Source organism: Bubalus kerabau, chromosome 17, assembly GCF_029407905.1.
Source record: "Bubalus kerabau isolate K-KA32 ecotype Philippines breed swamp buffalo chromosome 17, PCC_UOA_SB_1v2, whole genome shotgun sequence".
Taxonomy (NCBI): Eukaryota; Metazoa; Chordata; class Mammalia; order Artiodactyla; family Bovidae; genus Bubalus; species Bubalus kerabau.
In genome coordinates this window covers 20,976,891-20,998,622 of record NC_073640.1, presented here as the reverse complement: position 1 = coordinate 20,998,622, position 21,732 = coordinate 20,976,891, and the positions used below count along the sequence as shown (strand labels likewise).

Here is a 21,732-nt window from a genome sequence, read left to right as displayed (position 1 = left end):
GGAAGCCTCCAACTTTAATCTGACTCCCAAGGGCAATGACTCTCAGCGGAGAGAGCCACTTACTTCTGAGGGGTCGCTTTGGAGCTGTGAATTGGGGCACGGAGATTTAAAAAGCATATGGAGGAGACTTCCCTGGTGGTCCAGTGGCTAAGGCTCTGCACTCCCCCAGCAGGGGACAGGGGATGTGAGTTCGATCCCTGGTTGGGAACTAGATCCCACATGCTGCAACAGAGAGTGTGCCTACTGCAACTGAAAATACCATGTACCACAACTAAAAAAGGAAAAAGAAAGGATCCCGCATGCTGCCACTGAAAGATTCTGCGTGGTGCAACTAAGACCCAGCACAATCAAATAAATAAATAAACAAGTATTTTTAAAGTAAATCCACATTTTAAATAAATAAATAAAAAACATGGTGTAGGGGTGTGGTGGGATCCAAGCCCTTTTCGAATATGGAAGCAGAAAGTAAAGCCTGGCTAGTGAGGCCTGTCTGGAGCATGGCCATATGTCACCCTCTGGGGTGAGCACTAGCCCCTGGGGGCTGAGGGACAGTTTAATTTTTGGACATATCACAAAGGCCAGGGGTTTAGAATCAGCATCCTAGACTCAACACCAATTGGCCCCGTTTTCAGGACACCTTCTGAGGAAGCCAGGGCCGGGAGGGCTGAAGCTGCTCCTCGTCCACCTCAGGAGCTGTGGGAGCAGCACGCGTTTGCTGAGCTCTTGTGTGTCATTGTCTGTGCTTTTGCTTCACATATAAACTCCCGTTTCCTCTTCTCAGGATCCTCCCTCAGCAGGTTCTATCATTAGCCCCATTTGACAGATGAGGAAACAAAGGCCCAGAAAGGGAAGGTAACTTGCCAAACTCACACAGCTAGTCAGTGGGGCCGTTGGCATTTGACCTTACTCGAAATGCTTGCAGGGGTGTCAACTGGCATTTGCTCCATGGTGGGAAGGAAGTGGCTCTGAACCGTCCTGCAGGATTTGCCAGAGACTCCATCACAGAATGGGAGACGAGGCGAGGACAGTCTTCCACCCCAGCCTGCTGCTTCTTGCCTGTGTGCCTCTGAGCCAGCTCCTTGCCCTCGGTGACTTCTTGGAGTAACCCATGTTTACCTGAACAGACTCCTCCCTCTTCCATTCTCCCAATCCACTCTCCACCCTGCACACCAGAGGACCAGCTTCCCACAGAGTCATGTCCCCCATGAGAGGTGGTGGGGATGGTTGGACAAGACCTGGAGTGTGTGTGTCCCTAACAGCCCCTTACCAGGTTGTCCCCCGTGAAATCCCTCTGGAGACTCTTGCTGTTGTTCAGCCACTAAGTTGTGCCTGATTCTTTTCGACTTCATGGACTGCAGCATGCCAGGCTTCCCCGTCCTTCACTATCTCCTAGAGTTTGCTCAAACTCATGTCCATTGAATCGCTGATGCCTTCCAACAACCTCATTCTCTATCACCCTCTTCTCTTCCTGCCTTCAATATTTCCCAGCATCAGGATCTTTTCCAATGAGTCAGCTCTTCACATCAGGTGGACAAAGTATTGGAGCTTTAGCATCAGTCCTTACAAAGAATATTCAGGATTGATTGCCTTTAGGATTGGCTCGTTTGGTCTCCTTACAGTCCAAGGGATTCTCAAGAGTCTTCTCCAGCATCACAGTTCAAAAGCATCAATTATTTGGCACTCATCCTTCTTTATGGTCCAACTCTCACATTCATATATGAGTACTGAAAAAACTATAGCTTTGACTATATGAACGTTTGTCAGCAAAGTAATATCTCTACTTTTCAACATGCTGCCTAGATTTGTCATAGCTTTTCTTCCAAGGAGCAAGTGTCTTTTCATTTCATGGCTGCAGTCACTGTCTGCAGTGATTTTGGAGCCCAAGAAAAGAAAATCTGCCACTGTTTCCATTTTTCCTCATCTATTTGCCATGAAGTCACAGGACCAGATGCCATGATCTTAGTTTTGTCAATGTTGAGTTGTAAGCCAACTTTTTCACTCTCCTCTTTTACCTTCATCAAGATGCTCTTTAGTTTCTCTTCACTTCCTGCCATCAGGGTGGTATCATCTGCATATCTGAGGTTATTGATATTTCTCCCGGCAGTCTTAATTCCAGCTTGTGCTTCCTCCAGCCCAGCATTTCTCATGATGTACTCTGCATATAAGTTAAATAGGCAGGGTGAATATATACAACCTTGACATACTCCTTTCCCAATTTTAAACAGTCCATTGTTCCAGTTCTAACTATTGCTTTTTGACCTGCATACAGGTTTCTCAGAAGGCAGGTAAGCTATTCCCATATCGTTAAGAATTTTCCACAGTTTGTGTGATCCACACAGTCAAAGGCTTTAGCATAGTCAATGAAGCAGAGTAGATGCTTTTCTGTAATTCTCTTGCTTTTTCTGTGATCCAGTGGATATTGGCAATTTGATCTCTAGTTCCTCTGCCCTTTCTAAATCCAGCTTGAACATATGGAAGTTCTCAGTTCATGTACTGTTAAAGCCTAACTTGGAGAATTTTGAGTATTACTTTGCTCGTATGTAAAATGAGCGCAATTGTATAGTAGTCCGAACATTCTTTGCATTTCCTTTCTTTGAGATTAGAATGAAAACTGACCTTTTCCAGTCTTGTAGCCACTGTTGAGTTTTCTAAATTTGCTTGCGTATAGTGCAGCACTTTCACAGCATCATCTTTTAGGATTTGAAATAGCTCAGCTGGAATTCCATCACCTCTACTAGCTTTGTTCATAGTGATGCCTCCTAAGGCCCACTTGACTTCACACTCCAGGATGTCTGGCTCTAGGTGAGTGCGCACACCATCGTTTTATCTGGGTCATTAAGACTTTTTCTGTACAGAGACTGGAGACTTTGGACTCCCATTTCTCACTTCCAAGATTTCTTTTCTAGGGAGTGTTCTTTGGGAGGTGGGGAGAAAACCCATGGTTTCTCTTGCGTTGGTTCTGACTTGGATGACAAGGACAAAATACTACATCAACACAATGATGCAAGCAGTCTAGCCTTGTTTCCTAATTGCTACTGTCTAAAGGGGGTGGCCCAGGTCTGAAGGGCCAGTGTGGTGTACCAGAGGGTGGCATCTGGCAGCTGAGGATCCAACAGCAGAGGAGCTCGAGGCGGCCAGGGAGAGGGGCTCTTTAGAGGGCTACACTGATGTTTTGGTTGAACACCTTTTTAGCATCTATCTCTCCTTCGATCATGTGGGGGTGGATGTCCACGTTCATTCCCGCATCCTTGCACAGCTTGAGCAAGGTTCGAATGTTGTTCTTGGATAACCTCAGGTATCTGTGCAAGACAAGGCCAAAGAGGTCAGTTGAGGGTGGAGTCACCGCAGCTCCAAACTTTATTGAAAAGAGCTTAGATTTAAGCAGCGTCAGTGTGGGGACCTCTGTAAGGACTGGCTCTCCAGACATTTCTGGAGCTGACAGAGGTCTCATAAAAGACTTGGTGGGAGTTTTTACCGGCATAACTCTTTAAAATTTGTTTTTAATTGAAGAATAATTGCTTTACAATGTTGTGTTGGTTTCTGCTGTACAACATGGATCAGCCATAAATATATACATACCCACTCCCTCTTGAGCCTCCCTCCCACCCAGCCACCCCATCCCACCCATCTAGGTCATCACAGAGTGCTGAACTGAGCCCCCTGTGTTCTAGAGCAGCTTCCCACTAGCTCTCTAGTTTACATATGGTCATGTGTATGTGCAAATGCTGCTCTCTCAAACTGTCCCAACCTCTTCTTCCCCACTGTGTCCACAAGTTCATTCTCTACATCTGTGTCTCTATTCCTGCCCTGCAAATAGGTTCATAAGTAACATTTTTTTCTAGAAGAGAAAAACAAATATCGTATATTAACACATATATATGAAATCTAAAAAAATGGCATAACTCTTTTGGAAATAAATTTGGCAACATTTATGCCAAACAAGTTGCCTCTCCACCCAAAAAAGTTCAGTATTTTTGATTCAGTAATTCCACTCTGCTCCTCAGCTTATCCCAAGAAGAGAAGTCAATGGAAGAACATCTATATCAATAAAAGTATTTATTTTGGGGTTATTGACAATAAGAAAATAGTAAATTCCATCAGTAGAGGAATGGTCAAGCAAACAATGGAATATTCTTTTCAAGAAATCTTCTTAATGTTAAAATATCATTTGCGAGAAGAAGGTGCAATACAGCTGTGACGTCATGCCAAGTGGGGAGGAAAAACCTGAATGCAAATTGTGAGGTATTTTCTCTTGTCAGTGCCACGTGCGTATAATCTGAGTGAGGCCAAGGGCTGGGGGAAATACAGGACAGTGGAAATAAAGGCTGAGAAAGTTGTAGAAATAGAGGTGAGTATTTTTTAATAGTATTCAAACAATTAAAATTAAAACATCATTTTAAAATATTAGCTAAAGCCCCAGCGTTCTGACTTGTAACTGAAGGATAGGACTGATGCTGTCTCTGCCATGTGGTTTAGAGAGTATCTCTGCCATCATGTCCCTTGTCCCACCATCAACCTTGGCCTTGCTCTCAGCTTTAGCATAAGGAGGGAGGCCCCCGACTCAGGCTGCTTTCAGGCACCTTCTGGTTGGTTACTTTGCTACACATGGTGGGGAAAGAGTAGTATATTGCAGAAACTGGGTTTTCTATCCATTGGAAATGGTCTCCCTTCTCTTTCCTTTTTTTTGACCGTACCCAGGCCCACAGGATCTTAGTTCCCTGACTAGGGATCGAGCCCAGGCCCTCAGCGGTGAAAGCCTGGAATCCTAAGCAGTAGGCCACCAATGAACTTCCCTTCTTTTTCAGGATCTGCCCAGAGATTCCTTGTTCTCACTGTCAGCTCCCACCAGTCCTGCCTTTCCCTGATGGCTCCAGCCACAGTCCACCCCGTCCCTCCCTGACCAGCCCAGCCCCTGGGGGGAGGATCTCACACACAGCTACCTGTGCGCCCTCACTAAGATCACAAAGGACAATCTCATCCTTCTTTTGGATGTTTTTCTAATAGCTTGTTTTTTGCCCTCTCCAAATATTCTCTCCCCCTATGCTGTCTGAGTCTCTTTTCTCCCCACCATGGAACCCAGGAAGACTATCTTTGGCCAGAGTCAGTTAAAACCACGCTATCAATCTGAAAGCCATGGCCAAGTCATTCAGCCGTGGAAGTGGCAGGGGCCAGAAACCCCCTCTAGTCAACAAGGCTTGCTGCCCATCTTTTAGCCGGTTAGCCATTCCACCCATCCACCCCCTACCCCCCACCCCAGCCAGTCGGCCAGCAGAGCAGGACTGTGTGGCGGGGCCTGTGGATGCCAGGTGTCTGAAACCTGCAGGTGAGTTCGCTGCTGTGAACTCTACAAAGATGACTACCTTATTATGTTGTCGTATATCCTCTACTGACGTTTCTGAACCGTGTCAGATACATCTTTACAGTAAAGAGTAAGATCAGGCTGGGGAGGGATGCTCAGATTGGGGCCAGAAGCCTTGCTGTTTGGTGTTGCTGAAAACCAGTGGGTCTTGTAACTAGGACAAAGAACAGCAAGAAGGGAGACCCCTTAGTAAGAGCATACATGCCAAATGGTTTCAGACTTTGTTTATGGTCACTTTAGAGTCTAAAACCCCAAACATACAGCAGGTAGCCCCTGGGAACGGTGGCTGCTGTCCCAGCAATTCAACACCACAGCGTAAAGGAACTTAGGGGGGTTTCCTGTTAAAACAAGGCCACAAACAACTCATTCTTTCCTTTGTGAGTAACAGTCATGGTTTCTTCTGTCAAACAGAAATTTGGGGAAAGATGTGTACGTGTCCTAAGGCAGGGCATCAAAACGCTAGCACCTAAATGTCGTGTTCGTTAGTGGACCCACCGGCTTCAGCTCTTTGGGCCTCAAAGCAGAGCCCGCACATGCTGCAGCCACCCTCCCTTGCTCTGGGCTCAGCCCAGGTGTTTGAACCACAGACCGCCGTGAGCAGAGCCTGGTTTTACAGGGAGCACCCGGCCCCACCCGCGCAGGGCTGCTTACCGGCAGCTCAGTACCTCTTCCGGCTTCAGCATCTTCATCATCTCCATCTTGGGCTCCGTGCCCTTCTCCATGAGGCTTTTCAGCTTACGCTCATAAGAGGCATCAGGCATCTTGCTCCCCCACTCTCTCAAGACAGTTGACTTCCGCTGGGCAAAGGCAGGGTCCTGTAATACGGGTTCTACGACGCTTTGTCGCCGGTATTGCATCGGGCGCTGAGTGGATTCTTGAGTGACTGCATCCTTGATGTCTAAGTCTGAAATTAGATGTCACCAGGGAGTTAGGTCCTGGTTGGAGTGGTGGTAAGGTGGACAGGAAGGGGATGGGGCCTGAAAGGCTGCATGGGCTTCAAACCTTACCAGATCTAACGTCTTTCCAAGACCTTGGCTGGTTCTCATTCAGCATTTGTTTAATCCCTATTCATCTTATCCTCCTTACTTTCTCCTTGTCTCTCATTCTTCTCTACTGTCTCTCTTTTCTGCCTTTCATTCATTTCCTTCTCCCAATCTTCTCTCCTTCCCTAGAGAAAATTCACCTAAAGTGAACTTTAGCCTAAAGGGGGTTTAGAAGAAGGTATCAGAGGAGGTCGACTTTGAACTGGGATTTTAAAGGACAAACAGTTTATCATATGATAAAAAGGAAGAAAAGTATTGCAGGCAGGAGGAAGAGCATGGCTGAGCGGGAGGAACAGTGTGCACAAAGGCACACATATATTAAATGAAATAGTGAGGGTCTGCTGCTACCCAAATATGGAGTTTGTACTGAGAGAAATATCGCTGGGACTAGATTTGGCAGCCTTAATTATTTTCTTGTTAAATATACTCTTCTGTATTTTACAGACTTTTGCTTGTACGAGTATTTTCTTCCCATTTCTAACTAGTGGGACTGGTATAGAGAAAAGACTACTGGTAAAATTTTTGTTTTTCTAGTACACAAACAACCACACCATACAGTATCATTTTGGGCCTAGAATTTCTGCAGTTTTGCAGAAAGACAGTCTTATCAGGAGAAAAATGAAAACATATTCCCCTTAATATTTGTAAAAATTATGTACTCTTCTTGACATGTTGCATGTGACACTCTCCAAAACAGTGTCAATAATGATGAAGGAAGTCATCCTTCATTTTGTTTCTGATTTTAATAAAGTGATTCAACATTCCATCATTTAGAATGATGTATGCCAGAATTTTTAGAATGCTTTGTAATATTCAGCAGGTTTACTCTTAGTCTACATAAGGTTTTTATTAGCAATAATTGATTGTTTGTTTATTGCTTTTCTATAATCTACTGATACGATCACATGGCTTTCCTTTAATTTACTGATAAATCGTGTTATTAGATACCTTGATATCCTAACCATTTGCAAGCTGCTATAATAAATCCTACTTGGTCATGGCTTATTATTCATTTCATAGATGGATATATTTGCCATATTTTCAAACATTAGGTCTATTTGCTAAAATTTTAAAAATAACTTTGCATCCATATTATTGTGAGATTGGCCTGCTTTTTGCCTAATATTTTATTTTTTAAAAAAATTTATTTTTAATTGGAGGATAATTAGTCTACAATACTGTGATGGTTTCCACCACACAGCAACATGAAACAGCCATAGGTGTACATATGCTTTCCCCAACCCAAACTTCCCTCCCACCTCCCTCCTCATCCCACCCTCTAGATTGTCACAGAGCACCAGCTTCAGGTTCCCTCCATCATCCAGCATGGTGGCTTGTCAAATTAATGCAGAAATACCTATATTTTCTTATTTTTAAATTATGAAAGTACAGAAACACATTTACAGGAGACTTGGAAAGTACAGAACCAAGTTACATATGGTTCCACTCTATATTACAATTCTTTTTATAAGTAGATAAATTAAGACTTTTAGTTGAAGTTTCACTATCAAGCTCTCAAAAATTAATAGAGTGAGCAGACAGAAAAGTAAATGGATATAGTAGACCTGAAAAGCACTATGAACCAATTCAACACAATTAAGATTTATACAATTTTCACACAACAACAGGATACAAATTCTATTCAAGTTCCCATAGACTATAAATCAGGAGAATATAAACTGAAACATATCCAGGGACATAAAACAAGATGCAAAAATTTCATGATCTGAATGACTGATTCTGAATCATACAGAATCTGTTCTCTTATCACTGTGGAATTATGTTAGACATCAATATCAAAAGATATTCAAAAATAACCTACATATTTTCAAGTGCAATGTGACATTTACCTTAGCCATTGGAAGCCTCAATAAAGTTAAAAGACTGAAAAAACACAGAGGGTGATTGCAGAGAAGAATTTAAATGAGAAATTAATATCAAAATGATACATTATATTAAAAATACTTAAAAAACTATGTATTTGAAAATGAAATGTGTTGACCTGTATGTAGAATGTAATTTCTAATTAAATTGTTTTTAAAATACTAAAAAAAAAAACAATAAAAATAAACTGAATCTCCAGCAAAAAAAAGAAAGAAAATGAAATGTGCACTTTTAAATTACAGACCTTTATCTAAAAATCATAACAAGGAAAATGAGAAAATAGAAATGTCTATATTTATGTAGCCTGAAATAGCTGAAGTAACATTGGGATTATTTGATTTTTAATGTTAGGTAGAACTTGGTGTGAAACCATTTGTCCCTGTGCCTTTTTAGTGGGAAGGTGTCTCCCATCTTCCAATTTTTACCTCAGGAATTGCTCTAGTCAACTTTTCCACTCTTTATTATGTCCATTTGATAGTTTATAGTATGAGAAGAAATTATTCATTTATGTTGGGTTTTAGTTCAGTTCAGTTCAGTTCAGCCACTCAGTCGTGTCTGACTCTTTGTGGCCCCATGGACTGCAGCATGCCAGGCCTCCCTGTCCATCACCAACTCCCGGAGTTTACTCAAACTCATGTCCATTGCATCGGTTATGCCATCCAAGCAGCTCATCCTCTGTCGACCCCTTCTCCAGCCTTCAATCTTTCCCAGCATCAGGGTCTTTTCAAATGAGTCAGTTCTTTGCATCAGGTGGTCAGAGTATTATAGTTTCAGCTTCAGCATCAGCCCTTCCAATGAATATTCCAGACCGATTTCCTTTAGGATGGACTGGTTGGATCTCCTTGATGTCCAAGGGACTCTCAAGAGTCTTCTCCAACACTCTATTATAATTCACTTAACGTATTTCTTACCTTTGCTTATGCACCCTTTCTCATATAAAATCTTGTATATTTTTGACTCTTCTTTTGACAAGGCTTATGATATACATACTATTTGTCACTTGTTTTTTTAAAAAGCTATCTTTGGATTTATGCTTTTAGCTACTTTTAATTTTGTATTTCATTCATCTTATTTGGTATTAAATGGATGAATTCTCTTTTTCATAGTAATTATTTCTTCTATGTCATTAAATTAATAAAAGTATTACTTTTTAATTTGTTTTAATAAAGACAAGAACCATTTCAGTTTTCTCTGTAATTTTTCTTCTAGGCATAGATTTTGCCTTTATCTCATAGATTTTGGTATGAAACAGTCTTATTTCCATTAGTTTTTATCTTTGAAATCATGGTATTTTGGAAGTGTGTTTCTTAATTTTTGTTGAGATTATCTTTTAATTTAAATTTTATTTCTAATTATTGACTGTAACTGGCCCTAAAATCTTTACTATTTTGAATGTTAAAGTTTTCTTTTGGTGAATATGCTTTGGCCATATAAAAATGTGTGTTCTTTATTCAAATATAAAGTTGTGGTTTGTTAATTGCATTGTCAAATTCTTCTAGGCACTTCCTGAAATTATCTATTTAATCTGTCTTGAAAGAGGTATATTGCAATCTCCTACTTAACTATTTTTGTCAGACTTACTTTGCATTTCTAAATGTTTATTTAACTACTATTTTTTGGTGTGTGTAGGTTTATGGTTTACTCTCTCTAGCATTTTAAAATCTCTCTCTTTCACCCTGTTGTTTGTTTTAGCATTAAATCTACCTCATCTGTTTGCATATCCTTTTTCGTTCTTTCTAAAAACACATGATTTTAAGTACATATCAAGATTTTTATTTTTAAACCAACTATTTCCTAATTTGATGTCTCTGTTCTCTTCCAGAGCATTTTCTTTAGATAAATGAATAAATGGCTGAGAAACTCCCTAAATATTTCTGACTTTACAAATATCTTTCATTCACCCTAACAGTAACTTATATATGGACAAAGAATAGGATTGTGAGACTGTAATAATCAGTAGTCTATAAATGTCATTTCTAGATTGATGCTAATCTGACATTTTCTTTGTAAGTAAGTTGTTCTTCCTGTAAACTTGCAAGAATTCATGAATAAAATGCAGAAATTTTACCAGAATACATCTGGGAAAGTCTAGACATTCTATAACATAAATGGAGGGACAACGGCCTAGAGAGAGGCTCTGACTTGCCCAAGGTCTCACAACGAGTCCGTGGCTGAACTGGGATCTTTGTGTCCAGTACAGCTCTCTAAACTGACAGCTGGCCCCTGAGAGAGTGATGGGGTCAGGAGGCATCAGCAGTGCGTTTATGCATGGTGGAAATTGGTACCATGTTCCAGGAGAATCGTGAGGTACACATGTCCATTGATACAGATGGAAATCCCTTGGAGAAAGGGCCATGGACTTTCTTGAGACATTTGATCCTTTTCTGGATCAAAGTAGGTCTCATGCAGGGAAGATGAGTACTAAAATGAATGGTAATGAGAATTATACATATTGGCTAACACTTATTGAGTAACTCACGTTTCAGGCAGTTTTCTAAAGGCTTTCTAGGGAGGGGGCACTACAGTCTCACAACCATATTATGCCCATTGATCAAATACGAAAATGGAAGATCAGAGAGATTAAGTCATGTGACCAAGATGCCAGGAAAACGTGAACCCAGGTTATCAATGCCTTTTTCTGGGAGCCTGTCCTGGCTACCCTTTTGGACAAAATGTCCCATATTTCTGAGTCCATGGCTGAACAAATACATTAGGTTTCTGGTGAGCTGTGTTTGGGACTCCAGGGGTTGACTTTATAATCACCCAGAGACAGAGGGGGTAACTGCACCCCAACCCTCTGCATTAGGAATACGTGCTTGCCTGGCATCGATGGAATGCACTGAGCATAGGTGGGCAAGAAGAGAAAGCCAAATGAATTCCATTTTCTCAGCCTAGATGCTCAGATTTTGTCAAGATTTACTTTGCAAGTGTGTTCCCAATGCTTTCCCAGCATATTTTAGTGGCCTTTAGCCACAGTCACCTTTTAAGAATTCAGATCCAACTTCGTAAACTTTTTCCATGTCTTGTGATTGCACTCAATTAGGGCTGTGTTTTGGAAAGGCCAGTCTGAGATTTCTGCTTTCAGCCAAGGTGTGGTAACAGGAACTAGATTTACCTGTCCGTCTCAAGCAATTAAACATTGGGGCCTGATAGGTGAAATGGCATTTTTCAGACATTGGCAATACAGGGCGGTGATCCTTTAGAAAATGAAACAGAAGGGGTGAGTCCCACGAGAGCCCCAGCTGATGGCTGGAAGATGCTTTAGGGTTGCAGCGTGGATAGAGAAAACCTAGACAGGAGTCTAGCCATTTCTCTGAGTTGAGAACAGAGAATAGACAATTCAGCTAGAATCTACAGGGCAGAGTAGCATGGAGAGCTGCAGAAATCTGCACAGGCTTCTCTAAGCTGATAATGGGATGTGCAGAGAGGAAACTACACAGATAGAACTGGTGGACAAGACCGCTAAAACAGCTGGTTCTTGAAAATAACGCCAATTATTTGGGTGCTGAGTGGGGCTGAGGGAGGTTAGTAAGAGATGTTTTGGCTAGAGTATTTCTCCTTGTTTGGGATAGATAGGTACACACTGTTATTTTTTAAATGGAAGACTAACAAGGACCTACTGTACAACACAGGGAACTCTGCTCAATGTTATGTGGTAGCCTGGGTGGGAGGGGAGTTTGGGGAAGAATGGATACATGTATCTGTATGGCTGAATCCCTGTATATGTATTCTGTATCCCCATATATGTATTTGCTGTCCACCTGAAACTATCACAACATTGTTAATCCACTATACTCCAGTATAATGTAAAAAGTTAAAAAAAAATTTTTTTTAAAGAATGCTTTTTCTTGATCCACACTTATCCTTCTTAGACTTTTGCCATAGCCCTTAACTCCCTCTACACCCTTCCTAGAGGCTGCTTTGTCTTGATCTTGACTTCCAAACCAGATCCTGCTCACTCATTTCCAGCCTCCTGACAGCTTTCACAGTACGTTCCCCTTGCTGTGCCCAGACTCAGCCCTGACTCAGTCCTGGTGCCACACGTGGATGCCCGGGGGGTTGCTGGATGCCTATGAACAACGGCCCACTTGTCTGCGTGAGCTCCTGCTGACCCCCAGTGGCCATTGGTTGTATTACATGTGGAGAGGGACGCCTGCTCTCCGACAGGGTGGCTTTGTGGGGTACAGGGCTGGGCAGATAGATGCAGGAGGCACTGCAGAGGACCAAAGGGCTGGCGAGTCAGCCTGCCCTGCTGGCATCCTTGTGCAGTGAGACGGAAAAAATATCAACTTGTGTGAGAGTTTCTCTTAGGGAAGGAACTGCCTTTGTTTAGGAAAATATCTTTTTTCAGACTACATTGAAAAAAATACTTTTTTTCACAGACTACATTGAGTGTGGAATGAGACAGTGGAACAAAATGATCCCTTGAGGTAAGAAGGCAATGGGAATGTGTGGGGCAGGGAAGGCAGAGGATAGAGGAGAAGGGAGAGGAAAGAGAGAAGAAGAGGGAGAGCTGGGCAGAACCAGGACTAGAGTGAGACGAACAAGGAACTCAGGGGGCGAAACTAACGGAGGTGTTTGCTCTCAGGCTCATGTAAGGGCAAGGTGGGCGCCTGAGAGAGACCACCTTCTTAATTTTGTGTCCTGTGTGCCTAGCTTGTCTGACCCTAGTCCTAGTCTTGGAGTTGAGCAAAGCATCTGGAAACCAGCCCTGCAGGAAATGGAGCCATCAGGGAAATCTCCTGATGGCAGGGGACAAAGGACTTTGCAGAACGAGAGGGCATCATAATAGACTTCTAATATGTTTGCTGTGTAAGTCTATGATGTAATTATTTACCTTTGCTGCCCCAAACCTTCAGTAAAGTTTGCTGACATACAATGGCTTCATGTGAGAGGTCTGGGGAGAAGGGATGTGTTCCCTGTCTGGGTTGGCAGAGAGCAGGGAGAAGGAAATAGTCCTGGAAGTGAGATCCACAGATGCTCAGCCTCCCAGCAGGACCAGGACAGGGAAAACGACAGGAAACTTGGGGAAGGGGTGGGGCTTCCCATAGGGCATAAGTTGGACTCCTTCCACTTTTTTGAAAATAAACTTTTTATTTTGGAAAACTTTTAGATTTATAGAAGAGAAGAATTGCAAAGACAACTCTTACAGACAGCTCCTATACATCCACCCCCCCCACCCTCCGCCAATGTTAACATCTTACATAAGCCAGGAATGAGAGATTAACACGGGTGTGTTACAGAGTTTTTTTAAATCTGGATTTCACCAATTTTTTTCACTGAATAACTAGCCTAGGATTCAGTCCTGGATCTCGCGTTGCATTTAGAGCCAATAATATTTAATTTTAACTGGCAAGTAACCACAGTTTGGTTACAATGGCTTTGGTACATTAAATGAAAAAGAAATAAGGAACTTTTTGTTGGGCAGAGTGGAGCGCAACACAGGAGAACTGGCAACCCCTACTCCAAGGCTCTTGCCCCTCTTCCTTTGAGCTAATTGGAAATCCCCTCCAGAATTTTTTTTTTTTAACCATACACCTCCATCCCAAGAGGCCAGGTACAATAAATGCATTTGTTATTCCAACACAGCCCACCTGAGAATGTTAGCAAAATGTTTACAGAGAAGTTCCATATGCTTCCCAGGTGGCTCAGTGGTAAAGAATTTGCCTGCAATGAAGGAGGTACAGGAGACGTGGGTTTGATCCCTGGGTTGGGAAGATTCCTTGGAGTAGGAAATAGCAACCCACTCCAGTATTCTTGCCTAGAGAATCCCATGGACAGAGGAGCCTGGAGGGCTATAGTCCACGGAGTCACAAAGAGTCGGACACGACTGAGCAACCGAGCCCCCACGCAGCCCCCTGCTAACATCTACTGAGCAGCTGCTCTGCATCTGGCGGAGGGTGGTCCGTGCCTCGCCGTGCTAAAACACCACACTATACTGTGAGGCTGGTTGTGTAACTGTCGCAGTTTGTGGATGTGAAAACTAGACCCCACGGATGGGGTGGCTTGCTTGGGATTATGCAACTCTGAGTTTGTTACCCATCAGTGGGGCTGGGACTCAAACACCGTCAGTCTTAGCAATAAGTATCTGGCATAGCCCAAGCCCACTTCTTCTTGGCTACTAGCATCCCCTGGCAGGTTTCAGGCCAGCAGCTGTGGTACCTTCTGTAGTGCCTTGTCACAGTATCTAAGCTAGTTAGATCATTTGGACATGAGGGTGATTCACCAAAATGACTTCAGGAACCCCGGGGACATGATACTAGCTTCCTGAGAAGAAACGCCCCCACCCCCCGGGTGCCAGCTGAGGCTTGACACCCACTTGTCTCCTGTCCAGGTCACACCCCCTGATGCTGTGATCCCTAGTCATGGTGGTTCCTGCATCCACAGAGGTGGGGTTGACATAGATGGTGCTGCCTTGAGGATCGTGCCGTCTCTGGGCCCCTCTGATAGGAAGGCAATGGCAAGGACAATTCTGGCATCCCCCCACCGAGGTACTTCCCTTACCGGATCTCCTGGGTGTGTCCTTGGGGTTGGTGCTCAGGGTCAGGCTGCTGAGGCGTTTTCCCTTTGCTTCCACTCTGTAGAGCCTTCGGTAAAGGGCAGAGGTTTCGTCCTCCTTGGAGTTTTGCCCTGAGGCCTGGGAGGAGATCTGGAGAGATGTTATAGGCTAGGGAATGGGTTCTGGCTCTGCTTCCTTCATCCCCCAGCGAGTGAGTTCAAGGGTTGGCTGAAGGGCAGATGAAGGGGACCCAAGGAGAGGCTGACTCTAGGTGCTGGGTCCCTGGGACAGGAACGCATGCTGGTGTCTGCTCACCAACTTCTTTCTTCTGTCCCCAGAGCTTGTGAGGGACCCTGGAGACCACAGCCATTGCTGGTTGTCCCCCCTTTCCAATGGCACTCCTGAGTGGTTTAGGGGAGGGAGGTGGTGCCCAGGAAGAACGAGCCCTACTGCAAGGGTGCAGGTCTTTCCACTGGGATTGCGCAGTGTGTTGGGTGGGAGCTGGCTGGCTGGAGGGGGTGGGTGATCTATGTGGGTGCTACTGTGAGGCAGGGATGAATTTTAGAGCCCCACACTTAGAAGAAAAAGTAGCCAATTCCGTGCAAAAGCAGAGTGGGCGCCCCCTCCTTCGTGTGGAGGGGCTGGGGTAGGTGGGTGATGTCACCTGCTCAGAGAACGCCACCTGTTGATTCCCTTGGCTCCTGCGGTGGGCTCCCTGATGTTTCAGGGCAGTTTTGGTTTTCTTTTCTTCCTTCGCAGGTTCTGCCGAGGCTATCACCACCTTGGGTTTGCTCTTCTGAAACAACAGGGAGAAAAGCCCTGTGGCCGCCTCAGTGGGCACAGACTGATCCTGCATGCCACAGAGGGGAACCACCCAGCCTGAGCACCTCCTCTCGTCCTCCTGTTCCTCTTGTGGCCCCTCTGCCTCCAGACACACCTGGCGTCCTCATCCCACTTCCAGTGCCAGGCGTGGCTGTCCCTCTCCACTTCAGAGTCCATTACTGGCTCCCTATCACCCTCCACAGGAGGGCCCCACCCTCCAGCCTGGGAGGAATTCCTTCCAGCCCTCAAATGGCCTTGCTAGCTGCCACTTCCCTACATGACCTCCAGTCTTCGAGCCCAGCCAGGGTGCTCCCTCCTCTCTTCACCCCACCCCCACCCCATCTTGTCCTCCCAGAGCGGTCATCACAATCCTCCCGCCTTTCTCTTTCCCCGGATGCTCCAGTCTGCCTGGTGGAAGGCCAGGTAAGTGCAACAAATCCATTCGAGGCATGTATGCTTGGCTCTCACAGCTGCCAGGAGAACCCGGTAAAAGAGTAAGTTTCATTAGTAAGTTTCATCATGGCCCAGGAAGGGAGGGGCCCACAAAGGTGCGTCCAGGCCCATCCTTAATGGGTAGACTTGGGGTGCTGGAGCATAGCAGGGAAACTGAACTGACTGGATCTCCTCTTGGGGTATGCTGCAGGTTCTGAGGGTTGTGCAGAGATGACTGAGCCTGGTCTTCAGGGCTGATGGCCTGGCTTGCAATCCTGCTCTATGGCTGTCTGGCCGAGTGACTTTGAGCAAGGGATGGCTCTCTGTGCAGTTTAGTTCCCTTATCTGAGGATGGGGATGGTAGCAGAAGCTACTTCATAGGGTTATGGTGGGAAATAAGGAATTACTGTGGGGAGGTGCTTAGCGCTCCCTGATTGTTAGCAGCTCTCTGTGAATGGAAGGAGGGTTTTGATAAGCCAGTCTGGGTGTGTGGAAGGAAGCTGTCCAAAGACCATCTAAGAAGCGGGTACTAGTTACCTTCAGGGTTTTGTGGGGCTTAGTGGGGGAAGGGGTGCAAGCTGGGTCCAGGGCTGATACTCCTAGTTGATTAGAGAGAAACTAAGTCCAGTTACTCCGAGAGTAGCCCACCTCCCTCCTTCCCCTCTCAACCTTCAACCTCTCTTCAACAGCTGCCCGAGTAGCTACAGTCCCCTCTTTTGAAGGAAGCTGAGTGGAACTGATTTGGTACCACAGACCCATCAGGAAACTGTCACAGAAACTGACTTGGTGGCCCCTGTGCCCGTGACCTTAAATCTCAGGGGTCTTCTTTTATGACAGATGTTCACAAGGGGCACAGCCCTCTGGGTAGACTATAACCCAGAGGTTATAGTGCTGAAGAGAGGAGAAGCCTGGACTACCAGGAGAAGGGAGACAGGGCCACAGACAGCCCTCCTCCAGCTGTCTTCACTAAAGGGTCCCCTGACACCTGCCATCCGAGACCTGCCATGGAAGCACCACCCTCTCTCTCAGGAGCTTCTTTCAAAATCCAAATGCTTCTGGAAAGGGTAACGATGCTTGAAGATTCAATTGTATTTTGAAAGTAAATTTGTTCCCTTTCTGGGTCCAAAATTATTTACAAGAAAAGCCACATAGAAGAGACAGCTGTGAAAACATTAGAATATAAACTTACAGGAAGAGATAGGATCAAGTATATTCATCAAAGGAGTAAGATTTCTGTAACTGAGTTCTGAGAGGCCCAGCAGTCAAGCCTTAACTCCTCCCCCCTAAAATGAGGGGTAATTGGTAGGGTAGGTAAATCCCAACTCCTTAGAGTAAAACATGTTTGTCAGATGTGTTTACATGTATCTAATGAAACTAGCACTCCAGATTGCTCTGTCTGTCTGTTAGTCGCTCAGTCGTGTCTGACACTTTGTGATCCCATGGACTGTAGCCTGCCAAGCTCCTCTGTCCATGGGATTCCCCAGGCAAGAATACTGGAGTGGATTGCCATTCCCTTCTCCAGGGGATCTTCCCAACCTAGGGATCAAACCTGAGTCTCCTACATCACGGGCAGATTCTTTACTATCTGAGCCACCCTCAGGAAATGACTGTAATGATAAATAAACACATAACCAGAACAGAAGCTCCCATGAAAGGCAGGGGTGGATGAGCTGAGAGAAGCAGGAAAGGACAGGTGGTGGCAAAGGTGTGTGTGGGGGGTGGGTCTGACAGCCCGTGAGCTGGGAACTGGATACGTCTGAGTTTGTGCCCTGGCTTTGACCCTCACTAGCTCTGTGAGCTCCTCTTCATTTCAGCTTCCTTATCCTTCAGCTGGTGGGTAAGATCAGTGTCTACCTTGTAGCCTTGCTGGGAGCAGTTGACCAGACAACTCACTACAATGCCAAGCACAGGGCCTGGCATGCAGCAAATGCTTAGTAAAATATATCACTGTTGTTAGTAATGCCATTTTCACCCATTTTTTATCTGGGGGCCAGGGGAGTCAAGATCAGGTGGCCTCCTCTGCTGAAGAGACCACTTTCCAAGGGTATGGCTTGACCTTCTGTAGATGAGGGGACCAAAGGGGAACTCTTGAGGGAAATTGGGGCAAAACTGGTTGTTCCTGGAGACAGAGAGAAAACTGGTGTTGCAGACTGTTTCGTGTGCCTCCTCCCCCTAAATTCACATGTTGAAATCCTAATTCCTAATGTGATAATGTTGGGGAGGTGGGGCCTTCGGGAGGCGGTGAGGTCATGAGGGTGGAGCCCTCATGAATGGGATTGGGACCTTAGAAGAGAGGCCCTGGAGAGCACTCCTGTCTCCTCCTCTTTACGAGAACATAGCAAGAAGCAGCCATCTATGAACCACAAAGCAGGCCTTCATCAGATATCAAATCTGCTGGCACCTAGATCTGGGACTTCCCAACCTCTCAGTTGGGAAGAAGGAAATTTCTGTTGTTTCGAAGCCACCTGGTTTATGGCATGTGATTGTAGCAGCCCAAATGGACTAAGACAGGCAGTTAAACTAAGTTCTGATGAAGGATAGAAAGGAAGAGGTTCCCAGGTGGCGCTAGTGGTAAGGAACCTGCCTGCCAATGCAGGAGATGGAAGAGACACAGGTTTGATCCCTGGATAAGGAAAATCCCCTGGAGGAGGGAATGGCAACCCACTCCAGTATTCTTGCCTAGAGAATCCCAAGGACAGAGGAGCCTGGCAGGCTTAAGGTCAATGGGGTCCCAAAGAGTCGGACTCAACTGGGTGTCTGAGGTTTTTTGTGTTATCAGGAGTCTCGAGGACAGTGGAGGTGGAAGATGCCCTTTGACCCTGGGGCTATCACAAGGCTGGAAGTGCCTGGGGACAATGGGAAGGACACATCAGCAAGACCCTAAAAGCAATTGTCCCTCAGCCCTTCTGAAACGCTGACAGAGACAGCTTTAATGTCTCTCATTAAGTGAAACCTCAGTGAAAGTAGACAGGATTCTTCCTGACAGTAGACCCTCGACCTCCCCTTTCCTAGAATAATTTCTTTAGAAAATTTACACTTGTAAATTCCTTTTCTGCCCCTTTGAGATGTAAATCTTCTCTCAGCCTCTTGCCCAGGTTTATGATCCAGGAATGTTTTTCTCCAGATGCTGGGTCAGGAAGATCCCCTGAAGGAGGGCCTGGCAACCCACCCTGGTATTCTTGCCTGGAAATTTCCACGGATAGAGGAGCCTGGTGGGTTATAGTCCAGGTTTGCAGAGAGTCAGACACACTGAGCACAAGCAGGCAGAGAGCCATCCTTTGAGATGCGAACATCGGGAAAGACAGCATCCCCACCTCCCAGTCTCTGTGGCAGGGTAGGAGCTTAACTACGTGGGGATCCTTAGCAAACAAGGATGGCCTGATCCTGTGGACAATCTCCTCCACGCCCTCCAGCACTCTTCTACTGGCTCACCCTCGTGCTGCAAACCTGCCCCTCACCCCCGTGCTGCAAACCCACCCCTCGCCCCATTACATCAGGCTTCAGTCGCCTTGAATGAAGCCTTGCTTGCAGGTTTTCGGTGACAGTACACACCTGGAGAGCTTGCTTCTTCTTCCCCTGCCTCCGTTCCAGCCACTCCAACACTCGAGTCAGGTCTGACATGCGCCTCTCCTCGGCCGTCCTCCACACGAGCTTCCTCTCTGTGGGCAGGGAGTTCTTCAGGTCCTCTGACTGCTCTGTCATCGTGGAGCCCTGGCCCTGCTGTGGGTGGGAAGGTGGCCCACTCCCACTTTGTTGAACCCTCTGCCTCCGGTCGCTGGTCCTGGATGACTCAGATGGTACGGTGTTTTCCTCTAGACATGAACATATATGTGAACATAAAGGGCAGTGCTGGGGCAGAGCCGGAGATACTGGCCTCCAGGGGAGGAGGTCCAGAGGCTGATTGTGAGGTCATTGTCAGGCTGTCGGTGGGGGTCAGAGTGGAGCAGCCTTCCCCATGTGGATCCTGTCTCTCAGTTGCAGCCATGGGTTCTGGGAAACTCACTGAGAAGGACAATGCAGATAGTGGAGTGCAGTTTATTACACCAGCGGGCCCAAGGCAGAGTCTCCTCTTAGCCAAGGACCCTGGCCAGTTTTTGTGAAAACCTTATATACCCTAAGTGTATAAAGTCCCCTGAAACTAGTCTGAACAAAGGAAAAAGAAAGATACAATCAAAGTTCACCCATGATCCATATGCCTTAAGCCTAGGTAGTTAACAGTGGACAATTATCAATAGGCCTGTGGTCATACCCCAGTAAGTATAATAGAATGTATGATTCTATCTGGTTACACAGATAATTAGGGTATTCTTTTAGGCGATGGAGAACCCTGGGGCTCTTCCTTCTGGGGGCCTGGTTTTCCAGCTGGTATGTCGTTTCCATAGATAATGGACATATAGCTCAAAGTCCACAGTCCGGCCCGAGATGGAGTTCTGCTTTCAAGAGAGAGCCTGTTCTGTTTCCTCCTTCACCTCTTTAGGCACTGTCCATCTCCTGGATTCTGCCACAGCCTCCAGTATGGGCTCTCCACCTCCATTTCCATAGAGATCTTCCTAAAACAATTGTCAACTCACATGTCTCCTCAAAAACCTTCAGTGGCCCCCTGCAGCTTATACAAAAATCTAAAGTTTTTAGTTTGGTAGGCTTTCCACAATGTGCTCTAATTAGAATGAAGATTTGTATAGGCTTAATTACTTTTATATTCATTGACTAGATATCAGATGCCTACTATATGCCAGCATGGTGCAGGGGATATAAGGCAAGATAAAAACATCATCAGGACTCCTAAAACATATGGGCTAGTGGGAAAGACAGCAGTTCAATAATTTGTGAATCCATAAGGACAAATGAAGAGGAGCACTCTGAAGGAAAGAAATATAATTCTAAGAACTAAACAAAAGAACTAGACTTGGATGGGTTAGTGGGTGGATCACACTTGGGGAGTGGCTGAAGTTAAAGGGTAAACTGCTCTTAATGGGTCTCTGGACTAGGAGGTCGAGCATGTGCAAAGGCCGTGTGGCAGGATAGAAGCAGGGAACACTCGCACAATAGCAGAAGGCCAAGGTAGCTACTGTTGTAGCCATGCGTTCTGGGAAACAAACTCACTCAGAAGGACAATGCCAATAGTGGGGTGCAGTTTATCACACCAGCAGGCCCAAGGCAGAGTCTCCTCTTAGCCAAGGAAGGACCCCGACTGACTCTTGTGAAAACCTTATATACCTTAAGTGTACTTACTGCTCAAGCCCACATCTCCAAATTCCTCAAACCTAGCCTGGAAAGTGGTAAAGGGAGATACAATCAGGTTACAGCCATGATTCCTAATCAGAAGGGTCAGCTGATTGTACATTGTAGCCTACACCAATGGGTGCCATGAAGATAACAAAGGTGATTGACTACACAGGGGATTATCACATTCTTTTTGGCGATGGGAAATCTTGGCATGGGATCTGGTCTGGTCTGGGAGGTCAGTTCAGCCGTAGGTATGTTATCCCCATGGCTACTCGGCACATAGTCCAAAGCTCACTGAAAGTGCGAGATGGAGTTTCCTTCTTCTTCAAGACGGAGGCAGCTCGGCCTGTCCCTTTCTTCCCACACTAGATTACAAGGCAGTGAGAAATGACGCTGGGGGGCAGGCAGAGGCCACACCAGGCAGCACCTTGGAGGCCACTGTTTTGCTGAGTCTGGAAAGGAAAGGG

At 45.5% G+C, this 21,732-nt stretch overlaps 1 protein-coding gene across 1 annotated transcript; it reads right to left on the bottom strand.

The window, feature by feature from the left end:
- Positions 1-3,151: 3,151 nt before the first annotated feature.
- C17H16orf78 (chromosome 17 C16orf78 homolog) lies at positions 3,152-19,741 on the bottom strand. Its single transcript, XM_055551750.1, has 5 exons — positions 19,592-19,741; positions 15,468-15,581; positions 14,791-14,923; positions 6,011-6,263; positions 3,152-3,299 (listed from the first exon to the last, which is right to left on the bottom strand). The coding sequence occupies exons 1-5, from the start codon at positions 19,739-19,741 to the stop codon at positions 3,152-3,154; spliced, it is 798 nt and encodes a 265-aa protein (XP_055407725.1).
- Positions 19,742-21,732: the final 1,991 nt, after the last annotated feature.

Coding starts and splice junctions, on each gene's coding strand:
- C17H16orf78 (XM_055551750.1), bottom strand. CDS start 19,741: ATGACAGAGCAGTCAGAGGACCTGAAGAACTCCCTGCCCACAGAGAGG. Junction 14,924..15,467: donor GGAGCCAAGGGAATCAACAG/GTGGCGTTCTCT, acceptor ATCTCCTCCCAG/GCCTCAGGGCAAAACTCCAA. Junction 6,264..14,790: donor GGACACACCCAGGAGATCCG/GTAAGGGAAGTA, acceptor ATCTAATTTCAG/ACTTAGACATCAAGGATGCA.